The 27,024-nt window shown below is 46.2% G+C and overlaps 1 protein-coding gene and 1 long non-coding RNA gene across 3 annotated transcripts; one reads left to right on the top strand and one right to left on the bottom strand.

The window, feature by feature from the left end:
- LOC135383894 (uncharacterized) lies at window positions 1-536 on the top strand. The gene is made up of 3 exons (XR_010420131.1): window positions 1-85; window positions 249-401; window positions 504-536. It is a non-coding gene; the product is annotated as an uncharacterized LOC135383894 (long non-coding RNA).
- Window positions 537-11,776: 11,240 nt separating this feature from the next.
- LOC135383892 (uncharacterized) lies at window positions 11,777-21,778 on the bottom strand. 2 transcript variants are annotated; one of them, XM_064613185.1, is made up of 5 exons: window positions 21,715-21,778; window positions 21,235-21,303; window positions 20,379-20,400; window positions 19,228-19,265; window positions 11,777-12,650 (listed from the first exon to the last, which is right to left on the bottom strand). In XM_064613185.1, exons 1-5 carry the CDS (start codon window positions 21,734-21,736, stop codon window positions 12,235-12,237), a joined length of 567 nt encoding a protein of 188 aa, XP_064469255.1. In that variant the 5' UTR covers window positions 21,737-21,778; the 3' UTR covers window positions 11,777-12,234. The 2 variants fall into 2 exon arrangements, with proteins under 2 accessions (XP_064469255.1, XP_064469254.1); XM_064613184.1 differs by lacking the exon at window positions 21,715-21,778 and having other exon boundaries at window positions 21,235-21,611.
- Window positions 21,779-27,024: the final 5,246 nt, after the last annotated feature.

Raw genomic sequence — 27,024 nt, 5'->3', positions numbered from 1 at the left:
TTCTCAGGATGACTGCGTGCTGCAGCTGTGCTTTTCATCTCTTGCGTGCGTACAAAACTGGAATGCTGGAGGACTTCAGCTCAAGGTTGGTTTTTGGAGTCAGTCTAAATAAAAGAAAAGAAAAAAAGGAACCTCCGAAGCGAATAAATTATTCCGCTTTAATCCGTTTGCGCAATGTGATCGACGCATGATATGTCAATTTCTTTGAAACTGTGAGTGGATGAAAGCTATCCTGATCCTTCATTCAGAATGTCATGCTGGACCACTACCAGAGCGTGCTTAAAGGAATCAATGCCTTGATGAAGGTATCACCGAAGTGCCCACCACCAGCTCTCTGCCTCAGAGCCAGTGATGATGGTCAAGATTTTTCTAGCGGATCTTGTCATGTCATGCTGAAAACTGTAAGTTTGGCTATTTGGTCTGTATTCAATGACGTGTGCATCATGTGGTGTGGTGTACTTTTCTCAGTGTAACCCTGACCTCGAGCTATCTTCCACTTTCAGAATCTACCCCGCACTTCGGTTACAACACTATGACCTATCGCGCTGTCATGATTGCTTGAAAGGAATACAGTCTGGTATGCTGTGTTGTTTTTCTTTTAAAAGAACTTCAGGTATCCATAATAACAGGCCTTCCTAGCAAGAAAGCCACAAGAAAAGGCATCTTCTTGATACATTAATATTTCTCCTAAAGACAAGGGTACGAGTCACACTACATGTGCCATACTGCACTCTCAGAAAAAAGGGTGGACCTTTTAGGAGGTAATAGCTGTCGCATATGTTGTGCCTAAAAGGTTGCAAAGTTCTACCTGCTACCTCACTCTCTGCCACGAATAATAGGGTTACCGCTTCTGATTCGGTGAGAGAGGGGGGCGTACACCTTTTTGTTGTAATTTGGATGGATGATATTTTTTTTTACCAGCTTTTTACACCCCTTATCATGTTGGCTTAGGAGGTAACTAAGGAAGTTACCACCTTCTCACGCCTTTTTCCTTAGATTGTGGTTCCCAAATTGTCTGTATGTTGTCCTCGTATTTGCAAAGGTGCGCGAATATTTCTTCTATTTTCTTAAAAGAAGGTATAGAACGATCATGCCACATGTAGTACGGATTCTCAAATTGTTCACGTGTTCCATGTTGTTGGGCGTAACTCGTTACCAGTAACTCGATACCGTAACTAGGCTACTCTGCTTAGCTATTTTCAGTAACTTTTTGCATAGCTCTTTGCTTTTGGGCTCCAGTAACTTCTTGAAGAGCTCGTTCCTTTCCCTTTTTCTTTTGTTTCGGGGGGTGGGGGGGTTAAGTCCGTCAAAGTAACTTGAAGAATGTTCAAAGCTCCTTTTGTTCAATCCTGGTCTACAAACATCGCAGGCTGAGTCCTCCCCCCATGACTTGAGATGAAAGATGGCACGTGCATGGCGCGACTAACTCCGGTTACACGGTGTTGTTACACGGTGAATGTTACAAATTATGTTTTAGCAGAGCATTAGGAAGCTCAGGTATCGCGCATCTTAACGATTAGAAGTGTATTGATAATGATAGAGGGCATTGAGTAGCAGGATTAAAACTTTGCACAGTTCTACGATATGTATGTTGGGGACAACTCGTAGAGCATAAACTTGCTTTGTGCTCCTTTTTCATGTGCCTTATTACCAGATTAAAATCATCAAATCCCTTCCTAAAGAGGCCCGTAAATGTAGGCTTCTTTTGTCGTAGCAGATATTGATATCATTTTTGTATATCAACACTATTTTGAAACGTCTTGAATCGCCCATTGCGACAGCAAGGTCTGAATTAACCATATAGACAGGCCAAGAGCTGAAAAGTATATATATTGAGTAGCAAATAACTTGAAGGTAACCTGTTACATTTCTAAAGTAGCTTAACTTCACGTCAATTTGCATTACGTTTTATTACGTGTAACTGCGTTTGAAATTTAGTTACCGGACGGTTTCACGTCAGTTCAGGCAGGGAGGTCCCATCGACCTCCTGGGTCTTCAGTATTTTTTATATTTATAAGCTTATCGTATATTGTGATCAACATTTTTGCCGAATAGCTTTCATGCAAAAAAAATTGAGATAATCCGGCCCTGAATTCTGATGTTTCAGTTTTGCCGTGTTTGCACGCGTATACCTCCCGAGTGTTAAGAGATACTGTTGTGAAATTTTTTTATGCTGTTTTATTATGCCTACAGGCCAGCTGTAAGAGAGCAAATTTTAGCGCGCAGGTGCAACGCTGTGTGCTATAAAAAATGGCGAACATGCCCTCTCGCGCACTTTTGTGCTGATTTCAACACCTGATATCTCTGGCTATAGATGTCCCTGATCACAATACTTGGTATCAGCTCACTCATCTTTTAATGCTCTTTCATCTGATATATCTATCCTGCATATACTTCCTAGCGGCATGTGCTTAAATAGGCAAATGTTTAGGCATATTTCGAAATAAACGTGGATTTTGCGCGTGTATTTCTCAAAAAGGTCCCACTTAATTTCGTATATATTTTCCCAGTATATGGCCCGATGTTAGGCCTTTCACCTAACGCAAAAACTTCTTCTCCAAAGGCGTATACTACTGATTAGCGCGTTAAAACGCGGCCCCACTGCGTACGAACGTGTCGGAGATATCGACAGCCAGAGCAAGAAGCGTCGAAGTTTGAACAAAAGTGCGCGACAGAGCATGTTCGCCGCTTTTTATACGATACAGTGCTCCACCTGTGCGCCTAAATTTGCGCTCGGAGTGCTGGCAGGTAGGTATACTAAAGCAGAAAAAAAAAAAAAATGCACTACGATATCTTGTAGGACTCAGGATGTATACACGTGGAAACACGACAAAATTGCAACAATCGAATTCAGGACTGGATTTCTCGATTTTTGGCACGGAAAGTATTCGAGTGATTAATTCTACCAATGTTGATCGCCATCTGCGATGAGCGTCTAAATATATATGAAAATTCAGAAGGTCCATGGGACGTCCCTGTCTGAACTAACGTGGAACCGGCCTACAATTATGTTCTGGCTAACCTTTTCAGTGGCTTCCATCTTTCAACAGTTAGAACTTAACTGGTAACGAGTTCCAACTTCTATCTCTGTTCCATATAATCTGTGTTAAGTGAATATCTGTGAAGTAAATAGTACATATGCGGGACTGGTGGTTATATACTTTCAATGTAACTCTCTTTCTTTCATTGCTGGTGAAGTGATGCATTAAAGAACCCATGTACTTTGTGACTATGATGTAATAAAGAGTTTTCTACAATGACATATTGATTTTGTTTTTAAAAATCGCGCAAATTAACTCTTGTTTGGGGGGTAGGAGGTACCCGCAAGTGTGCATTGGCTGCACCTCGGGAAATCGTTGGGGTACGATACAGGCTGCCGATGTTGCAAACCGTATGCCGGACCATGGTCGGGAGCCGACCCGGTCGGGTCGGTCGCCGCCGGCGCACCGACGTTGGGTCGTCGCGCTGTGCTGCCTGGGAAGTGTCTGGTGGTTGCTTGGCCTTGCAGTTATATTTACGTCTGTTGCGGTTATGTTTACATGTTAGCAATCTGACAACAAAGGAAGTGCGTTGTGAAGTGAGACTGTGATATTTGGAAGATGCCCCCTTTGTTGCTCGATTTGTTTGCACGAATTATCGTAAAAGACTGGTGACCTAATGGTCTAATGTTTTGTTTTACTTTGTTTCAACTCACTACATTTACATCATTACTGTTATTATTCCAAGGAGCTTCGCGCCTTTAGGCGATTTTGATTTACTCTGCATTTATTGTTCTACAGGTGGCAGATTATGTTTCATACAAGAATTTATTTATGAGCACGTTACGTATTCTGTATTCAATGTTGAACACGTCGTAAATCTGAACATTTAGCGTTGCCAACCACCATGCCTACAAAAACTCAGCTGTAGCGTATTCTGTAAGAGTATTCTGACATCGTATTGATTTCTGATAAGTGTTTGTCGTCTAACAAATTTATTGTTCAACCAGATTTCCAATACTGTGTAATACATCCATAACCCTAAGACTCGGGGACACAATCTCACGACACCAGTTCGCCTGCTTTGTTGCTCCTTTTATTATTGTGTTACGTAAGCTTGAAGTCACCAGTTGAGTAACTGGAAAAAAGCAAAAAAAAAAAAAAACCAGTACTGACGTAGCGTGCCCAGTATTTTGCAATTAGAAAAAACGACCAGTAATTGGTACTATTTCAAGTTAATTGCTTGTTGGTCTTGTGGCGGAAATCTGCTTTCTTTGTGAAAGAACTGTTCCATTTGCCACTTGGTAGAGTCCCCGCTATGCAGGCTCCTCCGAAGGTGTGGGCGCACTTGTATGTGCGTCAAGGACGAGGACATCAGGGTCAAACAGCTGAAATGCCGACATTTAGCTTAAATAGTACAATAACTAAGACCTAACATCTATACATGCATAATTTTTATTTTTAATAGAACACAGGATATGTTCTATTTTACACTGTCACACAGCTCATCTAACACCTGTATTGGCACCAGTGTTACCAGCAAATAAGGGCTGAAGTAGCTGCACGGCCTTGCAGGATGCCGAGAGCAAGTTGAGCTCGTTGAACACAGCAGTACACAACTGGTATGATAATGGTTGGTAGGGTTATTTTTTGGTAATGTGAAACAAAGCGCAGAGTTGGTGCAGGAACAAAATCTCATGAGGACATAGTGTATCAAAGGTAGGTTCCTTTAATTTAGAGGTGACCTGCAGAGCACTTGCTGGAGTTGTCCTGGCATGTTACCCTGGTGAAAGACTTCAGCTGCCATGCACATGGGCCGCCCTGATTTGAGAAAAGAAAATAACACAGTACACAACCGCAGTTCCGGTGAATGCAAATGATGTAATCTAACTGAGCGATGATTATAAGATAAGAAGTGTAAACAAGAAAATGTCCCCCTCAATATCACATTTGTGCACATGATAAAGCAAACTGTAGACCAAATAACAAAAAAGGTTAAAAGAAAACTTGTGAACAATATACAGAGCCCGAATGGTAGGCAAGACACTGCATTAAAGAGGAATCTGGAAAGAGGGTGCACAGCATTTGTCTGCTCTGAATAGTGGGTTACAATGATCATGCTGTCTCATCTAAGTGGTTTCAGGCTCCGCTGAGGAAGTCACCTGTGAACATGAAAACAGGTCAGTGAAGAGAAAAGAACGGATACGTATGTTCAACATATCACATAAATATTCTGTTGAAATATGGTTTTTAAGATCATGCTAAACGAAGTGTACTTTTATCAACAGTGCACCACCTGAGTTTAGGGACTAGATTCGGTAACCTTCTACTTTTTTTTTTTTTTTTTACTCTCTCTGTGCCGTAAGCGGCGGCAAGGTTCAGAGTCACGCAGATGAGAATTAACCCACACAATCCTGAAATCTATGACAGTATTTCAACCACACGGACTGAGAGACCTTGGTCAGCTCCAGTAACGAAAAATACTCACCTTTGCGCCGTTTAGGTGGATGTTCTTTCCCAGGTGTGGACAGGTATTGTGATGGTGCTACACCTTGATTCAGACGACACTAAGCTCGTTATCCAGTACGTTGAAGAGGTTTAGCGTACGCTTCGTAAATTCGATCATGCAAATGTCTGCAATGCTACAAACACGAGCAGCTAGTCGATGGCACCGCATCGTCTTTCCACTCCGGCGGTCCGATTGCTTTGTGGCGTCAAAAGCTGTCTGTCTGGTCACTGATAAGCATGAAACATTGGATACCAGGCGAATATTGACATAAATTGGGGCAACCAACTATCCAACATCGTCTCGGCATGTCGATGAAAACCACAGGATGCGACGATCGCGCGAAAGCTGCCGTCATGGAGATTTCCACTCCCGATGAACGCATACGCTGGATCCTACGGCGCATGCTCCTGGATTCCTCGGCACGGCAACACGTCACGATGACGCGTTGCTGAGCCGGCCGTGGTCCCGTCAAGTTGCCCGCTGTGTCTCCGCTCGGCCGCTCGCCATGGCGCGGCGCCAGCTGTCCTCCCTTCGCCGCTCCGTTTAAATTCGCTCCGGAGAAAACCGCTCGCGCGACGAAGGCAAAATTTCGGTTCTAGACTCAGAAAAATGTCTTCTTTCGAACGAAACGAAGAAAAAAATCTATTCATAGTCCCTTTAAGGGTGTTTTTGTTTTTAAACGCCCATTATAACAGTGTTTTATTAGGAATACACTTAAGTAAAGGGTGTATTAGAAAACACCCATCATTTGAGTGTAAAGGCAACACCAAAAAGGTGTGCGCAATGGGACAAGCCATTCACACCAAAAAAGTGTAAAAAAGTTTACTATGTGGTACTTCAGAAGATTGGTGATGCAAGCGAAGCTCATCTATAGAGACTAGCCGTATAGGCGAGGGCATTGGAAGTTATGTGAGCCGACATCAGGACCTGTTGCGTGTCAGCACCAGGGATCGGAATCGTTGTTTTTTCCCGGTTCGGTTCGGGTTCAACTCCGCAGCAGCGCAAAATGTCGTTTCAAAACGGTATAAACCGGTTAGAACCGCTTCAGGACAGCGAATTTTGAGCAGATCGCCATGTGTTAAAAGCAAGCACGCCCTTACGATTCTCAAACAACGCAAATGTACTTTTGTTGTTGTCGTTGCCGACGCAGCAGTAGTTCACTGCAACACTGCGTGTTACAGATCTGCATTTCAGGTGCTACGTTATGGTTCTACTCTAGTCTCTATGTTCACTCATCGTATACACCCTATTACATCATGCTCAGGGACTGGCCGTTATTTTCACAGCCCAAAATGTAAACTTGGGATTGGTGGACAACAAAAATCGCACACAAGGAAGCTTACAACTGCAAAAAGCAAGACCTCAAAACAAGCTAACACAATAGGGCGCCGGTAATTTCGTGCGGAAATGACGTCAGTGTCCTCGCTTCCGTGTCAAGCGCCTCACAGATTCCGATGGGCAAGGTGCTTTGTAATCTCTGCATGTTTAAAATTGGTTTCCCAGTCGCTTCTTAAGCAGTGTGGGTGGCTGTTGCACTGTTGTGAAGGGCTGACTATACCCTTCAGGACTACAATGACAGGTATTGGCACAGCGACGGTAATGATGCGTAATTCTCCTACATATGGAAGAATATGAAACCCACAACATCAAAAACGAATTTTTGACGTTTTGATTTTAATCATATATTTTTTTTTTCAGCTGCAGCTGGATATCGCTGGACACACACGTGACGTACGCTTGAAGTTTGTTTGCTTCAGCCGTTATACTCAATGTTACATTACGTGCGTGCTTACCGTCAGTAAATTAGTTTATGTACACGCACCGAAAAACACAGTCTATTAGTCAGCTTCTAACAGTCGCGCTTTACTGCTTTCTAAAGATGTTTCTAGAGCCCGACACATCTACATCCAGCACAGCACAAGGCACGCAGGCGTGCGTCGTCTGCTAGCGTAAACACGGAAGTGGACCCTTTTCCCATGATCCTTAGAAAGTACCGGTCACCTATTGAGCAAACGCAATAGCTGCCAGGAGGAAACGCTTTGCGCACTTGGGTTGCAGTTTTGTTTTGTTCAGTTTCAGTTTCGAATTTCGCAACGCGGCTCTGTGGCAACGCGGCTCAGTCTGCTGTGTAAATCATAGTTCCGATCTCTCACAACGCGCATTACGCCTGAACCGTTTCGGGAACCGGTAACCGCCTAAATTTATTTCGGTTCAGTTCCGGTTCGGTTCAACGTGAGAAAAAATATTTTGGTTCGGTTCAGGGAAAAATATGGGGTGTTAGCGGTTTTCGGTTCTGGTTCGGTTCCGATCCCTGTCAAAACAGCCTTCTTTGGTGGTGCTCGCCGTTGTCGACCTCACAGAGGTGGGCAATGTCACGACTGGGCCGACATCTAAGGGAACTGTGCCGACATATATCTGAAAACGTCTGAGGAAAACTCAGGGAAAACCCCATCAGGCACCTGGATTCGAACCCCAGTATCTCCCAGTCTCAACGTGACATGGCCAGCACGCTAACCACTGAGCCACGCGAGTTCTTGACTTAGGTTTCGTACAAGTATTGCTTTCGTGGAGCTGTAGGAGCCATCGTCCTATGTAAGCGGCCATACGGGTCCTTCGTTCTCCTTAGCCAGTAAAAAGCACGCGGCAGTAGCGTAGCCAGAAAATATTTCGGGGTGGTTCTACGGGGACTTTATATTGTTGGCTTTTTATTGTTCATATTGAGTTGGACCCCCCTCTGGCTACGCCACTGGTACGCAGTGATCAGTGACGACTGTTGCGACGATGTTGGGACGACTGGTGGTAAAGATAAGATGACGTGGTGATGATACCGTTGGCAGCTCCGGTGTACAAGGTTGGTAGGCTGGTCATATAAGTACGGGCTGAATTTTATCACCGACCACGTAAAGACAGGGCGCTTTTCTTTTTTCTTATGATTATCAAGTAATTTTCTTGAGGATTCAATAATGCGTAGCTGCTAAGTAGAGATCAGACAAGACTCGTAAACAAACACAACACCTTGGTGTAGAGATAAGACATACAGGAATTCTGAACTTATTATCACCACTGCGGCCATATATAGCAAAAGTATCGATTTGTCGATTACGGAGTATTGGATGTGTTCATGAGTAGAAGAAGAACGCCTATGACATCGTGTAAGGACGGAGATGGAGTTAATAAGAGCTTCATGGCCCATCATGGCACATCATGCATCGTAACCCTCACTCAAGCGCGACTCAGCAAGACGCACGTCGGAATATTGCGCTCGCCTCGCAGCCGATTCCTCGGCCGACCAACTATCGGCCCGCGGCATTGCCGTTGCTTTGGCGTCGTCCGCGGAGCCGGCTTTGGATCTTCCCTTCTCGCATGTGGAGATGAACTCTGCACTGTGGGACTCCCCACAGCACACATCCCCCGGGCCGGACGAAGTCACGTATAAAGCACTTTGGAACCTTGCGGATTCAGGTCGTGCTTGCCTCTTGCCGGTGCTCAACGCCAGCTGGCAAAGGGGCGACGTCCCTCAAGTCTGGAAGACCGCTATGGTAGTGCCCCTTCTCAAGCCTGGCTAATCACCCCGCAACATTGACTCCTTCCGTCCGATTGCCCTTACTAGCTGCGTGGGCAAGACGTTGGAACGCATGGTGTTCCGCCGCCTCAGTTGGTACCTCGAGACCGTGCGATTCTTCCCCGAAGTAATGCAAGGCTTTCGGCAGGGTCGGTCGGCGATAGGTAATCGTGTAGACGCTATCCGACCTCATGCATTCCTGCAGTCCATCGACCCCTCACTGGAGTTTGTCATCGGCTGCCGCTGTTCCCACGAGTAGGAGTGGCTTCTACATCATCTTCGGCTGAACGTTGCCCTTACCCGTTCACTCCTGTTCAAAATGGGCCGCGTCCCATCTCCCACTGGCCCCTGCTGCGCCGTAGAAGACGATATCTCCCATCAGCTCCCCCACTGTAAGCGTCGCCGTCATCATCGGGCCGTGCTCTGGCAACACCTCTCAGAGCTTGGGTGCATGGACGGATGGACAGACGTTTCTCTCGCAACACTCTTGGGCCCCGTGCAGTGAGCTAGTCAGTGAAGTGTCACAAAAGCGGTGCTCTGCTTTCTGCGTGATACGGGCCTCCTGGGCTCCCTGTGAGCCGAGTTTCTTTCGAGAATAGACGCTCACTTGTAGTTTTGTGTGACTGGAATGGCGAAGTAAATCCTGGGTAACTTTGCTAATGAAGCAAATTCGTACCTGGCAGTCGTTTTCAGCCATAGTAAATGGTCATTGCTACTATGTATTATTAACTTCTAGTGCGTCACTTGGTGCGAGTACCCTCTGCCTGGGGCTGTGCCACGCTTCCGCTGATGTCTTTGAACACCTTCCATATAAAAGATGACTCATGCGCTACTTGAGGTTCAGAGTCTTCGTCCTCTTGTGACTAAGTGTCGCCTTGGACGTTCAGCCGTTTACTCTAATAGAGTGTGAGCCCACTTCTTTTCTGCAGATGACACGAAGAACACGTCTTTGTACCAGGGATCTAAGAGAGCGGCAAGTGAAGCGGATGCACTCATCTTCAAGTCTGCAAAACGTGTTTTGAACTTCTGAAGCAGACACGACGCAAAATTTACTCATTGTCCTCCACAGCTCTGCCGTGACCTCAGCAAATGGCTGCATAATTGATGTCAGGGCAGTAGCATGCCTCCACTTTAATGAAATGAGGTTTTCAATCTTGTCAGATTCAGATAATTCAATAGATATGGCAACTTTCAGTCTGACAAGCCGCTGAAGCATTTGAAACTCACTTATCCACAACATTGGCACGTCTTGAATCATCCATAAACAGTTCGCTCCCACGGTCTTCTGAATATCGTGCAAACGGTTCCTTCCTAGCCTGTGGACTCTTCTTGTAGTGACTCACTGTAGACCTTGCCTTGGAGCAAAGTTATGAAAATTCGCAGAGCTCCATCTTTGCATGGTTGGACATAGTTGGAGCGTGTGCACGAAACAACGCAGACTTGTCCAACCCGTGTGCTGTACTGCTGACACATAGTTCCTTGAATTGTGTGCAATGATGAAGGCTTCATCCTTCCATCAAATCCTTCCATCGCATTTCGAATTAGCCCTCGAATATTTTCAGCAGTGTGAGCGTCGGGAAGTGGCCTGCATGGAATTGCATAAACATGCACGCTGAACGCATCATCCATTACGTGGCATGTTACTGAGACGTAACTGTTACCGGCCCTGGATATCTGTCACTCGCAAGAGCGAATGCATGCACGTTTCCTCTGAAGATTCCTTTCAGCTTCTGTTTCACGTCCACTTTAATTGATTGATACATTTCGGGTATTGCTGTCCTCGAAAGTGTGATCCTGGGTCAGGTTGGGCGATCGCCCCCCAAAACGTTGATTTAAGCCCATTGGGTTTCCCGGTCTCCACTCCCACACTACGCGCCTCGGCAAAGAACCCCCCCCCCCCCTCTCCAAATGAGAGTCGCCCCCGTATCCAGGCATTGCGTACGCGACCATATCGCAAAATCTCATTTCTTCTTCGATACTATAGCATTGTAACCAACGTGATATGAATAGAGCAATCCTCTTAGTCATACATTTTGGTCCTATGTCGGTCCGGTTAATTTCGGGGGGACAGCAGTCCGTCACTTTTGGTGTTGTTGGTTCATACTTTCGTCTTGAGAAGCCTTGTCGTGCTTGCCGGTATTCCGCTCGCGCTTGCGCAGAGAAGGCATGACGTCAATACCGGCCCCACCGATAGCCTATGGCCGGTATACTAAAACTCTCTATTGACGTCATGCCTTCTCTGCGCAAGCGCGAGCGGAATACCGGCCGCCGGTCGGAGGGGCGAAATACCGCGCAGCCTACCGCCAGCGTACCGCTCGCTTCACCGGCGAGATCGACAGCAGCGCCGCCGCTCTCCTTCCCGTCTCCGTGCGTCGCTACCGGTGAAATGTCGCGGTAGAGTCGCGCTATACTAAACGAGCCTGTAATACCGGAGCCGGGGACTGCGGTAAGCAAGTCCACCGGTAGCCGCGGTAGCCTACCGGGCACCGGTAGCGGTATACTAAAACTCTCTATTAATAGATAATGCGTTAACGCTGTATCTAAAACCGTAGTCTAAAAATTTCGAGAAAAGACAGTTAAGTTTCTCCTTTACTTCAGTGAAGGTAACATGAGACAAGTCAAAACTTACTTTTACCATTGCTTAGTGCAGAGTGTCGCTAAGGTTTCTCGTTGAAGACATCACAATAGAGCCCCAAATGTGCAAGCAAACCTCCACGTAGATTGGTTATGTGTAGTATGCATACTTGCTTTATTTCTGAATATTTACATACTTTACCTGCTGAGCAAGACATCATGACTTGATGTATTCTGTTCAGCCGCATACATCAAAAACAGCACAAGAGTATGAAGTTTGAGTAGATGGTAAACTGGCATTAGAGCTCGAAGCAGCAAAGGACATGGACAAAGACAAGAAGTTGACGTTACGACTGCTTAGCTTAGCCTAGCATAGCGAAGCAGCGGATTTGAGTTCTATTACATACAATACAATGTATAAAAGTACGAGGTCACTGCCGCTTCACTTCCTTGTAGCCAATACTATAAAAAGCCAATACGTTGAACGTACACGTAATCAGGGTTCGTGAAATCTAATTAAGGAGAAATTATCTGGAACCATAGCCATTCTCCAGAGCACACATTTTCGCTTGCTCATGTATCCACCAGACCCGAAGAACACGCATGTGAAGCTAAATAGTCGGTATGAACTGTGGTGCGTCAACTGGAGGTGCATAAACCCAGATGCCACCTTCCTGAACCAACTTCGCAAATGCCTTCAGAACGGCCTCTGCTTTTTCACTAACAAGGACATTAACCAAAGCCTTTCCAAGGTAAGATAGATCGGACTTGGCTTTGTGAGGATGACCATGGCTGATGCTGACAAGGTAAAGGGCTTCCATTAGGCGCGCAGCTAGCGGCAGTGCAAGAGGGTGTTTCCTTCTCAGCTGTACTCCATCCCATAGCAGTGCCTGTCGCTGTTGACTGAACGCCTTTGGGTCCACATTGAGGCCAGACTCTTCGTACCGTTTCGCCTTGTGTAGGAGCCTGCCGTAGGCTTGAGAGAGCTGAAGGCTTTTGACGAATGCTGCGTTGAAGTCATCTTGCTCTGCATCAAGAGAACAGGATGGGTAATGGTAATTCGTGGCTTTCACGTCGCAAGACAGAAGACAGACAAGACAGACGCAAGACAGACATAGAGATATGCATCGTTGGACAGTGCTGGACAAAAGTTGACGGAACACGCTCCGGTGCATTCTTTTCTCAAAATGACACGCTAGCAGCGAATGGGACCGTATGACTTACAGACATGTGCCTAGGTAACCCAGTCACCTGTTTTGCAAGTCCGTACGGTACCATGCGCTGCTAGTGCGTCACTCTGAGGGAGGAATGCACCGTAGCCTGTTCGAAAAACTTTTGTCCAGCACTGTACCACAGCAAAAATAATTGAACGCCAAGGACAGCGCAGGTAACAAGAACCACGCGCGCATGTGAATACCTGTGCATCGTAATTCTGTCGCACGAGTGATATGAGTACTCATGTTTTTGGAGATTGGATGTTTTTATCATGCTTATCTACAGAAGCCTGATATCTTTGGAGATTCAAACCTGCATATCCTCACACAGATGTATTACTGGATGAAATCTGCAAGGGTTCATGCACTTTGTTCACAAGAGGGTAACGCTATTAGTTTTTGGACCTGCATTTCTTCTTTTCAAGTTGGTTTTTCTATTTTCTAGTTGCATGCCCAATCGTACGGCAGCGAACCCTCATCAAGCTATGTATTTACTATACTAATCTGTGCTTGTGTGAGGAGACAGTACATATTAAAAAAAAAAAAGAGTCAATCGCAAACGTGCGCTTCAAAATAGTCTGAAAAGGTAAGCTAACTTCACCTGGAATGCGTGCAAAGGAAATTTAATAGACAGTGTTCGTAATGAAACTGGAACTTATTCGATTTCGTTGCTAAACCAATACTCCAGATAGTAATTAACAGACGGCATTTCTTGCACGATGCGGAAAATTCGCATAGTATCAAATATGCCCAAGGTATTCATGGAGCGTGCAACGATACAGTGCAGCGCTGTATTTGAAGCAATTCGATCCATGGAAGACTGTCAGGAAAGTGTACTACTCTTGGAGGGCGTCCACCTTCGATTAGGCATCGGGCATTTGAAGCAGGTATCGGAAGCAGTGATGCAACCTCACTGGCACTGACATATCTCAACACTTTCTAAGTCCGAGTTGATGTTCATAGGGTACTCGCTTCGGAACAAAATGTGCTTTCGTTGACGTGAATCATGAAGTTGACAATAATAGCCAGGCCCCCTACGAATATGCAACTGAAACAGGCATGCAACCAGTCAGGGACAGCGTTGGTGATTCTGCGCACGCGCAAAACATAAAGAGAGCTTCGCGCGGTGCACAGAACCACTACGCTATCGCCATTGCGTACGTAACGGATAGCGTGATGGTTCTGCCCCTGCGCGATGCTTTCTTTGTTTTGCGCGTGCGTTGATTCACAAACGTTATTCCCTATGTACGCAAAGGCGATAGCGTACGTATAGGGATAGCGTGGTGGTCCTGCGCACTGCGCGAAGCTCTCTTTATGTTTTGCGCGTGCGCACAACCACTAACGCTATCCCTTACATACGCAAAGGCGATAACGTACGACGCACGACAACTCACTAACAGGGAGAGCTTTAGTATATCGTACGCCATCGCCATTGCGTACGTAAGGGTTAGCGTTAGTGGTTCTACGCACGTCCATAACAGAAAGAGAGCTTCGCGCAGTGCGCAGAACCACCAACGCTATCCCTTACGTACGCAAAGGCGATAGCGTACCGTGTACTAAAACTCTCTAATATCCCTCTTTGCCTTGCATCAACAGCGGATCGTGTGTTTTCGAGCTTTATTTGCGATATGTACGTGCCACAGGCACACCGCCCTCTCAGCTGATAAGAGATATCTTCTAATCACCTGCAAGGGGGAACGCCCACGATTGTGATAAATGCTCTTCATGAAAGATCGCGGTTGTGATAATGGGGAACTCTTGCGTAGTATATGTATTTCACTGCAATTAGAAAACCTCGGCAACGTGCTTGTGAAATGCTCGTCGCCAAGACGTGTTGGCCCCCGCGGGTCAAAGAGGAATGTCGCTCTTGATGCTTTGTAGCTGCCAGGCTTGTGCATTGTTCTCAAGTACTCGATGAGCGATGCGTGCCTGTGCCGACCATGAAAGTATCACTTGTTTGTGAAGCAAGCAAGTATCACACTCAAGGTAAATTTTGTGACTAAGTAGGGCATTGCCTGTTAATCTGCCTACTCTTTTGTAGCGGCGTCCCGAGGGTTACTGGAAACGGTAGTATCTCATATGGTCCAAATGCCCATTTTGTCCAAAATACATTCGGTCCTTATGAGCAGTTGGACCACATCAGTAGGTCGGGGGATCTGCCCACGAGGTTCGAGGCCCATTTCGTCCGAACGCGCCCATTTGGACAGAAAGGCAGGAAGTCCAAGGCCAATGACAGAAGGAATCGGGAGCCGGACGAGTGATAGACTAAAATTCGGCTCTGCGGACTCCAGTCAATCGCACACATTTGTTGACCTCTTCAAGTGCAGGATGTCTGTACTAGTCTACCAGCCAAAGGTTTCAAAGGCTGAAAACAATTAGGCGACGTGTGCACGGGCTTTGCGCAGTCCCTTGTTGGCCGTTTGAATAATCTGAGAATTCCAGTCAATGGTTCACGTTTAGCGACTTCCTCCATGTTCAGTGCGGCCTTGTTACTGCAGAAGCTGCACCGGGCCGTTGAACCGTTCTAAACATACTACCCATGCACGGCACTGTGTTCTAATTTCGTGAAGTCGCTGTCCCATCTCTACAAAGGCTGAAAAGAACAAAGCGATGAACTAAGCCGCCCCTTCTTTATTTTATGTACTATTCTCAATCCAGAGCGTCAAAGTTCAATGTTATTTTCACAAATATACCGTGCACTTTAAAGGTACTGTAAAGCAGCAGGCAAGCTGTTAATATTGGCAGCGGCATTTAAAAGCTTATTCCGAAAGAAAGCCACACTGTAAATTTAATTGCGACAGAAAACTCTAAATATTTTTGAACACGACTAAAATTGCGGTGAAAAGACGCGGGGCGACGTCTGGTGGGTAACTATCGCCCATTCGTCGAGCAGCAGTGTTACATGTCTCCAACCCTCTATCGACCCAGGACGCACATTCTCTCAGGACGTCAGTCGTGACGTTGCCCACCTCTGTGAGGCCGACAACGGCGAGCCCATTCACGAGCACCACCACCAACCCTCTATCGGCTAAGTCATGAGCTAAGTAGCTGGCTTCTTGAACTTTCTTTGAAAAGTTTGTTGAAACGAGATAGTTCCTGTTAGCTTCTGGCGCCCTGCCGGGTAGGCCGCAGCTGCAGCGGTCAAAGAAACCGGCAGGGTAATGCCACTGGCTTGCGTGGCTGGTCCCCTCGGCCACCCCTGTGTCTGTCATCGGCGACGTGCTCCGGATTCCGGGAATCCTCCGCGGACGCAGCCCTCGTTTGACCTTACACGAAAACGAGACGAGACACTGGTTGAGCCGAAATAACGACCGTGGTGAGAATGGGACAATGTTCCCTGGGGGGGGGGGGGGGGGGGGAGCCGTACCGTTTTTTTTCTTTACTCACGACCTTCGTGACGTATGTGGGGAAACGTACAGCACGTGTTCCGGCCCATCCACATGTGTATGATTATGTTTGTATTATACTGTGACGCGTCCTGGAGTGTGTCACGAATGGACAGTTCGTGGAATTTCCCTTGCTCGTGACTGGGTGTCCCGTGGGGGAGTGGGAAGATGAACATGTATATAGGGAACCGCCATATTGGTTAGGGGGGGGGGGGTCTTTGGATTGAGAGTGCTATGGAATAAAGATCGTGTATAGTCTCCACGCCTGGGCCTGTCCTGCTTTCTTCCGACTCCGCGACGGACTTGCCTCTGCACCTGACCACTATTCCATCACAACTACCACCACCCGTTTAAGGGAACTTTAACTGTTCCTGAGATGTGTTCTCTCGAAATGCAAGCATATTGGTACATCGTGGAAATGAGTGACAGAACTGTCAGCAGAATCACCATAAGAGTCACCTACGCAAAAATGGACCACGTCCGGCGAACCGGCGTGGTGATGGTAGTGGTCCACATATTTCGCTGTACGCTCCCAATGTTATTGGCCTGTTTATGTTCCCCGTCCTACATATGGCGGGCACTGCGGAGGTGGTGTGGTGTCTTAGACACAGGGTTGCCCGTATGTGAATTTTCTAAACGCCTGTAAGGTACATTTGAATGAAATTTGTGGCGTTTGTATATTTAGCACCCAGGCTATCAAATGAGCCAGCAGTATAAAATTGCATGCCTGCTGCTTTACAGTACCGTTACGACAAATAAACCTCACGTTGCTAGAACGATGCAGGCGCGATTCTTTCCTCCATTTTTGGACGCACACAAAGGTGTCCTTGAACTTCCCGTCTTTCGGTGTAAATGGGGGTGTTCAGACAAAATGGGCCTCGGACTTCATGGGCAAGTTCCCCGAACTGCTCATTTGGTCCAACTGCTCATAAAGACCGAAAATATTTCGGACCTTGTCAGCATTTGGACATTTTGGGAAGTTGGATAAAATGTGCATTTGTCGGGAATGTAGATACTGTTTGTACAGTAACCCATCTAATTAGACATCAATACGCATGTTTAGGAAGACAAGCAGGGGAATTGACATTTGAGCATCACCATAAGCTAAATGATTCACATTAAATGAGTTAATATTTTTATTTTGTCTTTTGGCAATGAGGATACATGCAACGCTTTTCAGGTTGCGTTTCATGAGCACGGAAAACGGAGATGATCCCTCCCAATCCGTCAACCTCTCTTACGTACTTCCAAAATGAAGTGTTTTGTTGGTAGTGTTTCTGCTTTTGTAAACAGGGCAGGCATTGAAAAAGGTAAAACACATAGGGCAGAGCAGTGCAACATAGGTCAGGCAATACGGTCCACCGCATCGTACCTATATGGGGACAGTAAAAAGACGCAGTAGTATGCTGCGTCACAAATCCATGATTTCGCCGTTTCTCGGAGATTTTTCGAACATGGTTTTATGCATCATAGTATATCTCGACAAAACGGTACACTTGTGCTTTTTGTAGATCAGGTATTCTGTCTATAGACGACCCTTTGTTTATTAACATGTGACGTCATGAGAAGACCGGATCGATGTTATGTTTTGCTGTGGTGGGCAAGAAGTAGGAAAAATGCGTCGTCTGATAGGCTGATAAGACTGATTTTGCCCACCAGCATGCTTTGCGCGGCGGTGAAACGTAATCAATGACGTAGGGGCTCAGGTCGTCTATATACGTCGAAATTGACCTTTTCCCGGAAAAAAGCAGTATTTTTTTCACCATCCATATTTTTTCCCATCCTTGATCATTTATCATTCATTGACTCTCATATGTTAATATCCGCAATTTGCATCGCCCTGTATCGTTGATCTTGTGTTGTGTATGTTACGTGTGTGTTGTGCTTGTTGTATAGTACCATGTGAAATCCGTCTAGTAAATCTCTCCCACACAAAAGCAGTCAGGGTATACGTCAGAGGTCCGAATATCTTGGCGGGGCAATCAGTCCCGAGCATTGTGATCACGGGTGTGAAATGGTAACGCGAAGTGTGTGTGTCTGTATGTAGGAGCCTTCTTCCTGTAGGAGGATAACGAGAAATTAATTAACACGAGAAAACAGTGAACGAGTCCAAGTAACTGCAGCCGTGGTTAGGAAGCGAGAGCGTCGTCTGGCATCGTGAAACTACAGAGACCACAGCACCTCAACTATGGCGCCCGCCGACTCACCACAGGGTCCTCACGACAATGGTCATCCGGAAATTCTGTACAAAGCGGCCGGGACTCTGTGATAGTCTATCATCCTATGTCAAAATTCTGAACGTAAAGTCATTTCCATATAAAATTTGGAGTTCATAATTGGCATGTGTGCGTTTCTCGCGCTCCGTAATTGTTGGAGAATTTAAGAGGTACTGCTTGTGAGCCTTCTATAACGTGGACGTAGTAAAATGTCGCGTCGAATTGTTAACGTGTTTTTCGCATCTCACCTTTGATGACTGCGCCATCGTGCGCTAACGAGTGCTGATCGCCCTGGGACTAAGAAACCACGTTCCAGAGATCTTGGGTTCATTAGAGCTAGTGATTTTCCGTCAGTAACCGCCTGTGTGAAGCCAGGGAGTCTTTACGGGTGAGCTGCTTAACGGAGTAACGGCAGAGGGCCACATCAAATCGTCACCGATTGTATATAAAGCCGGTTTCACACTACCGTTTTTCTCGTCCATGTTTTTCACGGTCCCAAAACGGACACATTGGAACCTACGTGGCTCGATTGGCCTAGGTTCTATTTTTGGAGCAAACGTACGACACAAACGTTGGTGTGACATGGGCCTAATTGTAATTGAAGTTTGGCTTCGAATTTAGGTGTCGTTACAAATCGCATTCCATTATATCTCTCGTCTGTTTACCTACACTCCTGTCCTTCCTGCTGTCCTCTCTCCACCTGTACACGTCTGTGCGCGGTCATAGCCGCAGTAGCTTCGCGGCGCTAACATTGAATTAAAAAAGTTTACCAAATGAATAATACGTACCATTATCACTCTCCGTTGATGTGTCATCAGGATAGAGTCTGAGAAAGGAAGTTGCATACTCTTCAGACTAGTGGTTATTATAAAGATAGTTTCACAGAACATCGTTTTGCTCGTTTGACTGAATGTTTGACTGAAAGACGTGCCCCGAATTGCTTGCCCTTTAGCACATACATTAAGCTGCTCTGTATAACTAATCTACAACTATCGGCCCTGAAAAAATAACAAAGTATATATTCTGAAACTAATAAACACGTCTACCTACTTCCACAGTCCTTAGCAGTATTTAAAAATTTCACGTGAAGATAACGTTCTTGTGATAGAAGTATGGCTACCTTGTGTTACCCTATGAAGGTCTCCCGCCACCGGCATGCCATGATCGGCAGCCAATCAATGCAGATGGAACATCATGGCATCTACATATAAAGCTCTGAAGGAGATGCAATCCTGATAAATTTCCAAGAACGATTGGAGAGTGATTGAAGATCAAGATGAATCAAGAAGAATGATTAAACAACGTAGAGCAAAGTTATAATGCGAAACGTATACAAGTCCCGTATTCAACAAAATGGCGGCATGGCGAAGGCCGTGGGTGAAGGGCAGTTGAGACGCTGCTCCCCAGACACACAACACTGAAGCGGCAGTTATTGAAGAACAGCGCACTGCGATCCCAGGCGCTTGACTGTTGTGCGTCAAGACGCCGTCTGGGAAGCAGCGTTTGAACAGCTCTTCGCAACATCGCCATTTTGGTTGTTTTCAATACGGTACGTACGTAGGTAAAAAAAGAAAAATGTGGAGATGTTGGCCCAACTCTACATTGGGACGGCTCAATACGGGATTCGTACTTCTTGCATTATAACTTTGCGCTACGGAGTTCAATCAAAGCTTTACATTTAGACGAGAAAATGCTCCAGCTGCATTGAGTAATTGCAGAACATGGCAAGCCGACGCGGGTACACTGGGGGTAACACCCTGTACTCTATTATGGTCTACAATGGGCACTAGCTTCCCCAGAAGACGAGAAAACGTGTTTAAAATATACACTTCCTGAGAACACTGACACATGAAGAACAAAGGAATAGAATAGAATAGAAATAGAAAGAAAAAAATGGCAAAATGGAACAAAGGAGGTAAAAGGACGGTAGAATACGTACACATCATTGAGGCTGACGTGATCTGAAACCAGAATGAAACAAGTTTATCAAAACGTCAGGATGCATACTGGGAAACAGCGCACTAAATATGGGATACTTCTTGCACTGCGTGATATAAAAGGAGATTGTGGATCACCCATGGAGGTACATCGCTTGTATTATATCACCACAATAAAGCAAAGTCAGTGTCTCCTTTACTACTTGGATATGTCATTTTGCAAGCTTGACATATAGGGATGTATTGCTATATATGGTGCTTGAAGGGTTGATTCAGACAATTAAGAAACTGATAATTCGTAAATGAGGTGACTAATTATAGACACCGAAATCATCCTTGAATATACTCTGGACTGGCTGATGCACAAGAAAATATACGCTGGACGCTGACGATCAAATTATGTGCTGAAGGGACAATGCAGTACTATGGGTACCGTGCAACGTACTTTACTAAACTCTTATTGTGATCAGGTGACCTGCTGTGACCTTCGATTTGGCTCAGGTAATGCCTCAGGGAAACTTCGTACGTACAGCATTAGGTAAGTGACAACAGTATCTCAGATATTGAGGAAATATTATTCATACATGTCGAACACTAGAAGGTCCAGAGATCCGGTGACAGTATATTCAAGCCTCAGATCGAGCATATAGTCTCTGCTCGGGGGGGGGGGGGGGGGGGGGGGATATGTTTATTAAGAAAACAAGAAAGGAAAGGTTCGGGATATCGACAACTCCTGGTCTGAAGTTTCAGCTCCGATTGTTACTTCATGGTTGAGGTTTTTCTCTTTTTATTCGGGCGAGCATTTAGAGTCACCTATCTTTGAGTCCAGAGGTGAGTAGAACAGGAAAATTCACTTACATGCTGATGCTGCCGTTCCCAGCACTACGCACAAAATGAGGTGTTTCATAATTGCACTCCGCGCTGTAGCTGCAAGATTGAATGTACCTTTCAGCGTGTGTCGTACTCCAGGAACCTTGCAGCCGACTTCAACGAACGAGTTATATGTAACACAACGTAAACGATGTGAACACCCGTTTAAGTTCCCGTTTGCCAAGACAACGTTCAGAACACAACACATAAAGGTAGCAAGGCGCTGCAGTCAAACTAGATCGATACTTCATTGAACGATCACGAACTACGCGACGACTTTGCGGTTACACTGGTAGCGAGGGACGTTGTGAACGCACCCGTATCTTCTCTGTGTGAAACATCACGTTGCTGGGAGTACGCGACATTACTTGAAGTAAGAAAAAACGTTAATTTTCTTCACCACAGAAAAGCCTTCGAGGTGTTAATAGGCGCAATTGTGTACTAATTGGAAAAGCACGAAGCACTTACCGAGACCACACGACGTCTTCATACGTGTTAAGAAGAGAGCGTCGTTGCCGACGCCTCACACCCAATTTACACGCCGGATGTAGATGCAAGCGGAAATATGTCCATTATAAAGACTCTACGACGCGTCCCTGCGCCACACCGTAAGTGGCTGGGCGACACTTGCGTGCCTTCAGCGTGCATAGCTCATGATTTGGACATAGGGAGGTAGTCTTAATTTGGAGGTTGTGCCGTTAAATAATGAAACGGACGAAAGCTTTTGGAAGACAGACGGAAAAATTGACAGGGATTTACTTCTTTTCCCTTTCTTGCATATTTATTAGCAGTTTATGCCTCGATGCGTTTTTTCCCTAGTGTGTATGACTGACATGTTCATTCATGGGTTATGCTTCTACACACTCACACACAAGCACTCAAGACATTCTACATACAAGGTTACAGTTGTCGAGCACTGCTTCTTGCATCCAGTGTAGAAATAGTACAGCTTGGGACAAAAGTTTATGGAACACCGGGGAGTCGCATTTCTGTACTGGAACGACACCCAGGCGTCAAACAGGAGCTGACACACAGCCGGATTGAGCCGGGCCGTTCTTAGCCGGTCACCCGTTTCTTATTTGATTTCTTCCTGATAGCTAGCCAGGGGCCGCTCCGATGAAGAAATGCGCCAGCGCCGTGTTCCGTAAACTTTTGTCTCAAGCTGTACATTGTAACGTGGCTGACTGTAGCCCTTGGGGATCAAGGAAATTTAACTTTGCTCTTTCGAAATTACAAGACAGACAACAACCAGACGAAGAGACGTTCAACTGGACGTCCAACCAGTAAAAATACACGTAATGCAATACCGGACAGTGGTACTTTTTTATCGCCAGCTAGTAATGCCAGTCATCTCTGCACAATGCATGGCGGAGTTTAACGCCGTCTAAAAATAGGATGTCACCGTACAACAAACTCAGTCGTTTTTATCTTCTGCACAGATGTTGTCGTTATCGACTTTGCTTTGTGCAGAGTTTTAAATGCGATAGCGTTTCTTTGACGCACTTTTCGGGCCTCAGTGTCCGGGACGCGCCACGCTGCTCCCCCTGGTTTGTTTTTTTATCCCGGTGCCGGTTCAGTCGGGAGATTTAGAAGCATTGGAAGGATTAGACGAGACTTAGCAGGTTGGAAGGTCTTCACGAAAACTGTTCCGAAAATATAACATGGTAAGCACCTGATTCCTTTGAAGTGGCTGACACCACGTTGGTGATCTTGGATTTGACAGCTGCCTATAGTGTTCGTAAAGCGCTTCCGGTGTACTAAAACTCCCTAATGTATGCTTCGTTTTGATTGCGTGTTAGCGCAACGAAGCAACTGTGGATATGAGTGGCGTTCAGGCGTGGACAGATGGAGAGATGACAGCAAGAAGGAGTGGGGTACAGGGGGGTTGGTATGCGTCCTGGCCCGACTTCAGGTGGAACTGCGCAGACATTCGTCTGGAAAGTCTGCCGGAAAACCGAGGGAAAACGACCTTGGCTACCACTAACGAGTGAACGCTTTTTCCCACTCGGCCGTGCCGCTGGTCGTTCAGTGCACAGCGCGTCTCACGTGATGTCGTTCACGACGTCTGGCAGCACGAACGCCATGGAGTTACAGCGTACGCGGTGTGCTGCGGAGCATTCGCGCAAGTATAGAGTTCGCAGATCTGCCGGAGATGCGGACGCGGTGACCGAAAACGGGGCACGTATGTAAGCAGCGTGCGACAAAGCGTGCCGCCATTATAGTCGGCCAGATGTTCAGAAATACGCACCATAGAGTACAGTGAAGGTGGAACCACATGGGGTGCATATGCATGGGGCGCATAAACACTGATGTATGACACACGTCAGTGTCACAGTAACCAACCCAGGAGTTTATATAACTTCCATTCGCGGACATCGCAATTCAAAATGTACGAACACGACGAAGACGGGGCTGCACTGGCTGATTTTCGATTGTTTCATGCTCCATGTGCGCAAGCAAAGAGGTCGCCATTTTGAACGTACGTGCAACACAATGTCGCGAACACTGACTTACAACTTACTCCTGCAAAATAACTCACGCGCATCGCGATGTCCTTGACACTGACTCGTGCGAAGGAAAACTGTCGTGGCGAATACGCCCGTTTATACAACTTGTCCATCACCGTTTTTCGGCAGTGCCCAAATACATCGTCGTGCGTTTGACAACATGTTGTCAAACAGAGTCAGAGCGCTTGCTTGTATGACGGCACGGTCACACTGGTTATACACACGTGCTTTAAAACATGTTTTGCCGGTGTTTAAGCAGTGTGACCAGCACTGTATGATCATACATGTTTAAGGGATGTTTGTTATACACGTTCGTCATACATGTATGACGGGATGTTGGTGTATAATGTATAACCAGTGTGTTAGGCCTCGTACCCACATGCGGTAGAGATGTGCGCAACCGCATCCCGCACGCGAACGCTTATGCATGCCGCCCCAGCTATGCTGCCTCCGCCCGCGCCTCTTCACAGCGAGAGCTTGACAAGATGGCGAACGACAGCGAAGTCGAGCTACTGACTGTAGTAAATGTTTCCGTTCTTACATCTGGGCTTTTGCGAAATCCACATCGCAGACACAATAAACGCAGGCTTTGGGTTCACGCGCTATGGCGATAGCGAATTCTTTTGTCGTGAACAATGTTTAGGTTTCAACTTTCTGACACTATGGCAGTCAATATCTTACACTTTACTTACCTGCACTCCCAAATTTTATACCAGTGTCGACCCAAAAAGTGATTTTAATGCAACGCTCTTTTATTTAGGCAGCATTGACATTTTATTTCCGTCATAAATTCGCCGGCTGCAAAACGTAAGCATCACTGCGACATACCTTCCAGTCAACGACGCCGTCAATGCTCTCCGTGCGGGAGGCCGGAAGAAAACAAGGACGCATGCAACTTCCGTTTGCTTCCTGATTGGCCGAGCATGTGCGGTTGCCGCTAAAAATCGTGCACTGCGCGATCGCCAAAAAGTGAAAAGCGGAGGTGGCTTTTCCCGCACAGCGGCAAGAGTTCACCGCGCCGCGTTCGCGTTTCCGCGCATATTCTCCGCATGTGGGTACGCGGCCTATAGCGCAAGGACCGCCCTTCGTCCTTGCTTATGTATATGCTATCGTATTTCTGTCGCGTTTGACAGTGCGCCAAAGAGAACAGTAAATTGTTTTGCTGAATAATTTCATCTGAAATTCAGGGAAGCGTTTCTTTGTCAGTTTTAACATGGTGGAGGTCTTTCTGAAGCAGTCAGAACCAGAAGATATCACTCTGTTTTTGAGCCAGAGCATAATGTTCGACGACTCTCTGTTGAAAGACTACAAGGTGCACACGCGCAGCTTTGAAAATCATCGGTTAGGAAGACACGTTTTTGCTATGGCGAAAGGGGTTTAGGTTACGACACTTCGTCAGATTTACCCCGAACAAATGCAAGAGATTTGCATGGACGTGAAGTACATTCCACTTTTTTTCCCTTCTTCTATCACATCACATGACATTCCACGTTTTACAGCAGAGCGGGTACTAGAAGCAAATCGTCATCGCGAATAGCGAGACCCACCCGACTGTGACGTCACAACGGATCGGCCGCTGGAGGTGTCACGTGGTTTCGTGAATCAATAGGAATGGTCGAGGGTGGCGCTCCTGTGACGCCAGAACTGGACGTGTTCAAGTGTCTGTGTCGCGCAATCTACGACACGTAGAAGGATATTCCGGCGCACAGTACAGAGCAACATAAACCAAAATGTCACAACCACTTCGAATATGTTCCGCGGGGTATGTTAAATACCGTGTGCCGTGTGCTGAGCTTTCGGCGCACGTTAAAAAACCCTCAGGCGGGCAAAATTAATCCACAGACCGACCACTGTGGCGTCGCTCATGATCATAGTTGCCTCGCGACGTAAAGCCACGAATTATTATTATAAGGCTGTTGCAGCGAAGTTTGCACAGCGCCATTTCGAGCCCAAGCGGCCACGGATCCAGACAGCAGGGAGTTTCATCAGCGAGTTCTGTGTGGTGTTTCAAGCGGCATGGCGCCAAGGAAAGCTACAAAACCTGTAGGAAACCCACAGAAAAAGCGGTGCATCTTGCCAAGTGCGAACAACTCGAGACCATGTATTTCAAAGATCCGCGTCGTCTGCTAAACTCCCGCGGTTGCACATTTTAGGGCGCTGATGTTGCTGCTCGCTCGCGCCATCTGGCCCGCAGAAACAGGTCTATGATAGCTTTGAATATGTAAATACTGAAATAGCACAACTGTCACGTATGTGCCTAGGTCGGTTCATTGCACGTTGTTGATTTGTTGTCAGCAGCCAATAAACAATGAAAGAAATAATTATAATATGGAGTAACCCGAGAAAACCACAAATGCTAGTAAGTCACGGTTTTAATTCAGGTTGATCTATTTGGTGTGTACTCTCTGTCTGTCTGTCTAATCCATGATTTTGCATAACATTTCTGATCGTACTGTGTTGTACTTAAACTTGGTCATCGTCAAGCATTGTTCTGTCGCGTCTACGGGGGTTGGCAAGCTGGGGCTCCAACTGAGGTATGCTGCTATGCTATAGCTGGTCCGCTTTTCCGCTTCCGTCCCATGCGGTGGGAGAGATGACGCAGGGAATATTTCCACCGTATGATTCTTGTTGGGGACACGGTGTTCTAATGACGGGTACTAAATTTTTATCACAGATGCTATTTATTATTTTTTGAAGTCTTAGATCTGAGCACAAATTCCTTGGTCCCATGTTCGACAGAAAGCTTACATTTTCCTCTCATGTTAAAAAATAGCAAGTTCAAACGCATAAACACCACAATTATATTGAAACTTTGGCCACATATCTCTTGCGGTAAAGACCAGGAAACGGTGCAAATGTGATGTGTCTATATCTCTTGTTTATTTGAGGATACCGATCCGTGGTTTGGGGATCTGCACGTCATTCTGTGCTGAAGATAATGTCTGTACTAATACTTTCAGCCGCTCGATCACGTCACAACGGCGGCAGACGCTGCTGTATCCATTCATAGATAATAATCCCACGAAGAGCGCCTCTCAAAGCGGACCTATTCAGGGAGCTCTCTTCTTGTTATTTTGCTTTCGTGACCAATTATCTATTCCCACACTTTAGTCAACCAAATCTCACGTACCTCCGGAAGATTGTCTGTCCCGGGGCTTTAAAAATTATTCATAGAATTAATCATTCTCGTTATTCATAAGTGCGCCATCTATGTGCGGACACGGAGACTACGTTTACGCGCCATGTTTGAGTATAGCTGCCGGTGGTTTCG

This window comes from Ornithodoros turicata, chromosome 2 (genome assembly GCF_037126465.1).
Source record: "Ornithodoros turicata isolate Travis chromosome 2, ASM3712646v1, whole genome shotgun sequence".
Taxonomy (NCBI): Eukaryota; Metazoa; Arthropoda; class Arachnida; order Ixodida; family Argasidae; genus Ornithodoros; species Ornithodoros turicata.
This window is presented reverse-complemented; position numbering and strand designations above follow the sequence as displayed.

Coding starts and splice junctions, on each gene's coding strand:
- LOC135383892 (XM_064613184.1), bottom strand. CDS start 21,454: ATGTGTTGTGTTCTGAACGTTGTCTTGGCAAACGGGAACTTAAACGGG. Junction 20,401..21,234: donor GGGAACGGCAGCATCAGCAT/GTAAGTGAATTT, acceptor TTCTGGTTTCAG/ATCACGTCAGCCTCAATGAT. Junction 12,651..19,227: donor ATCAACGGAGAGTGATAATG/GTACGTATTATT, acceptor CTCTTGATGCAG/AGCAAGATGACTTCAACGCA.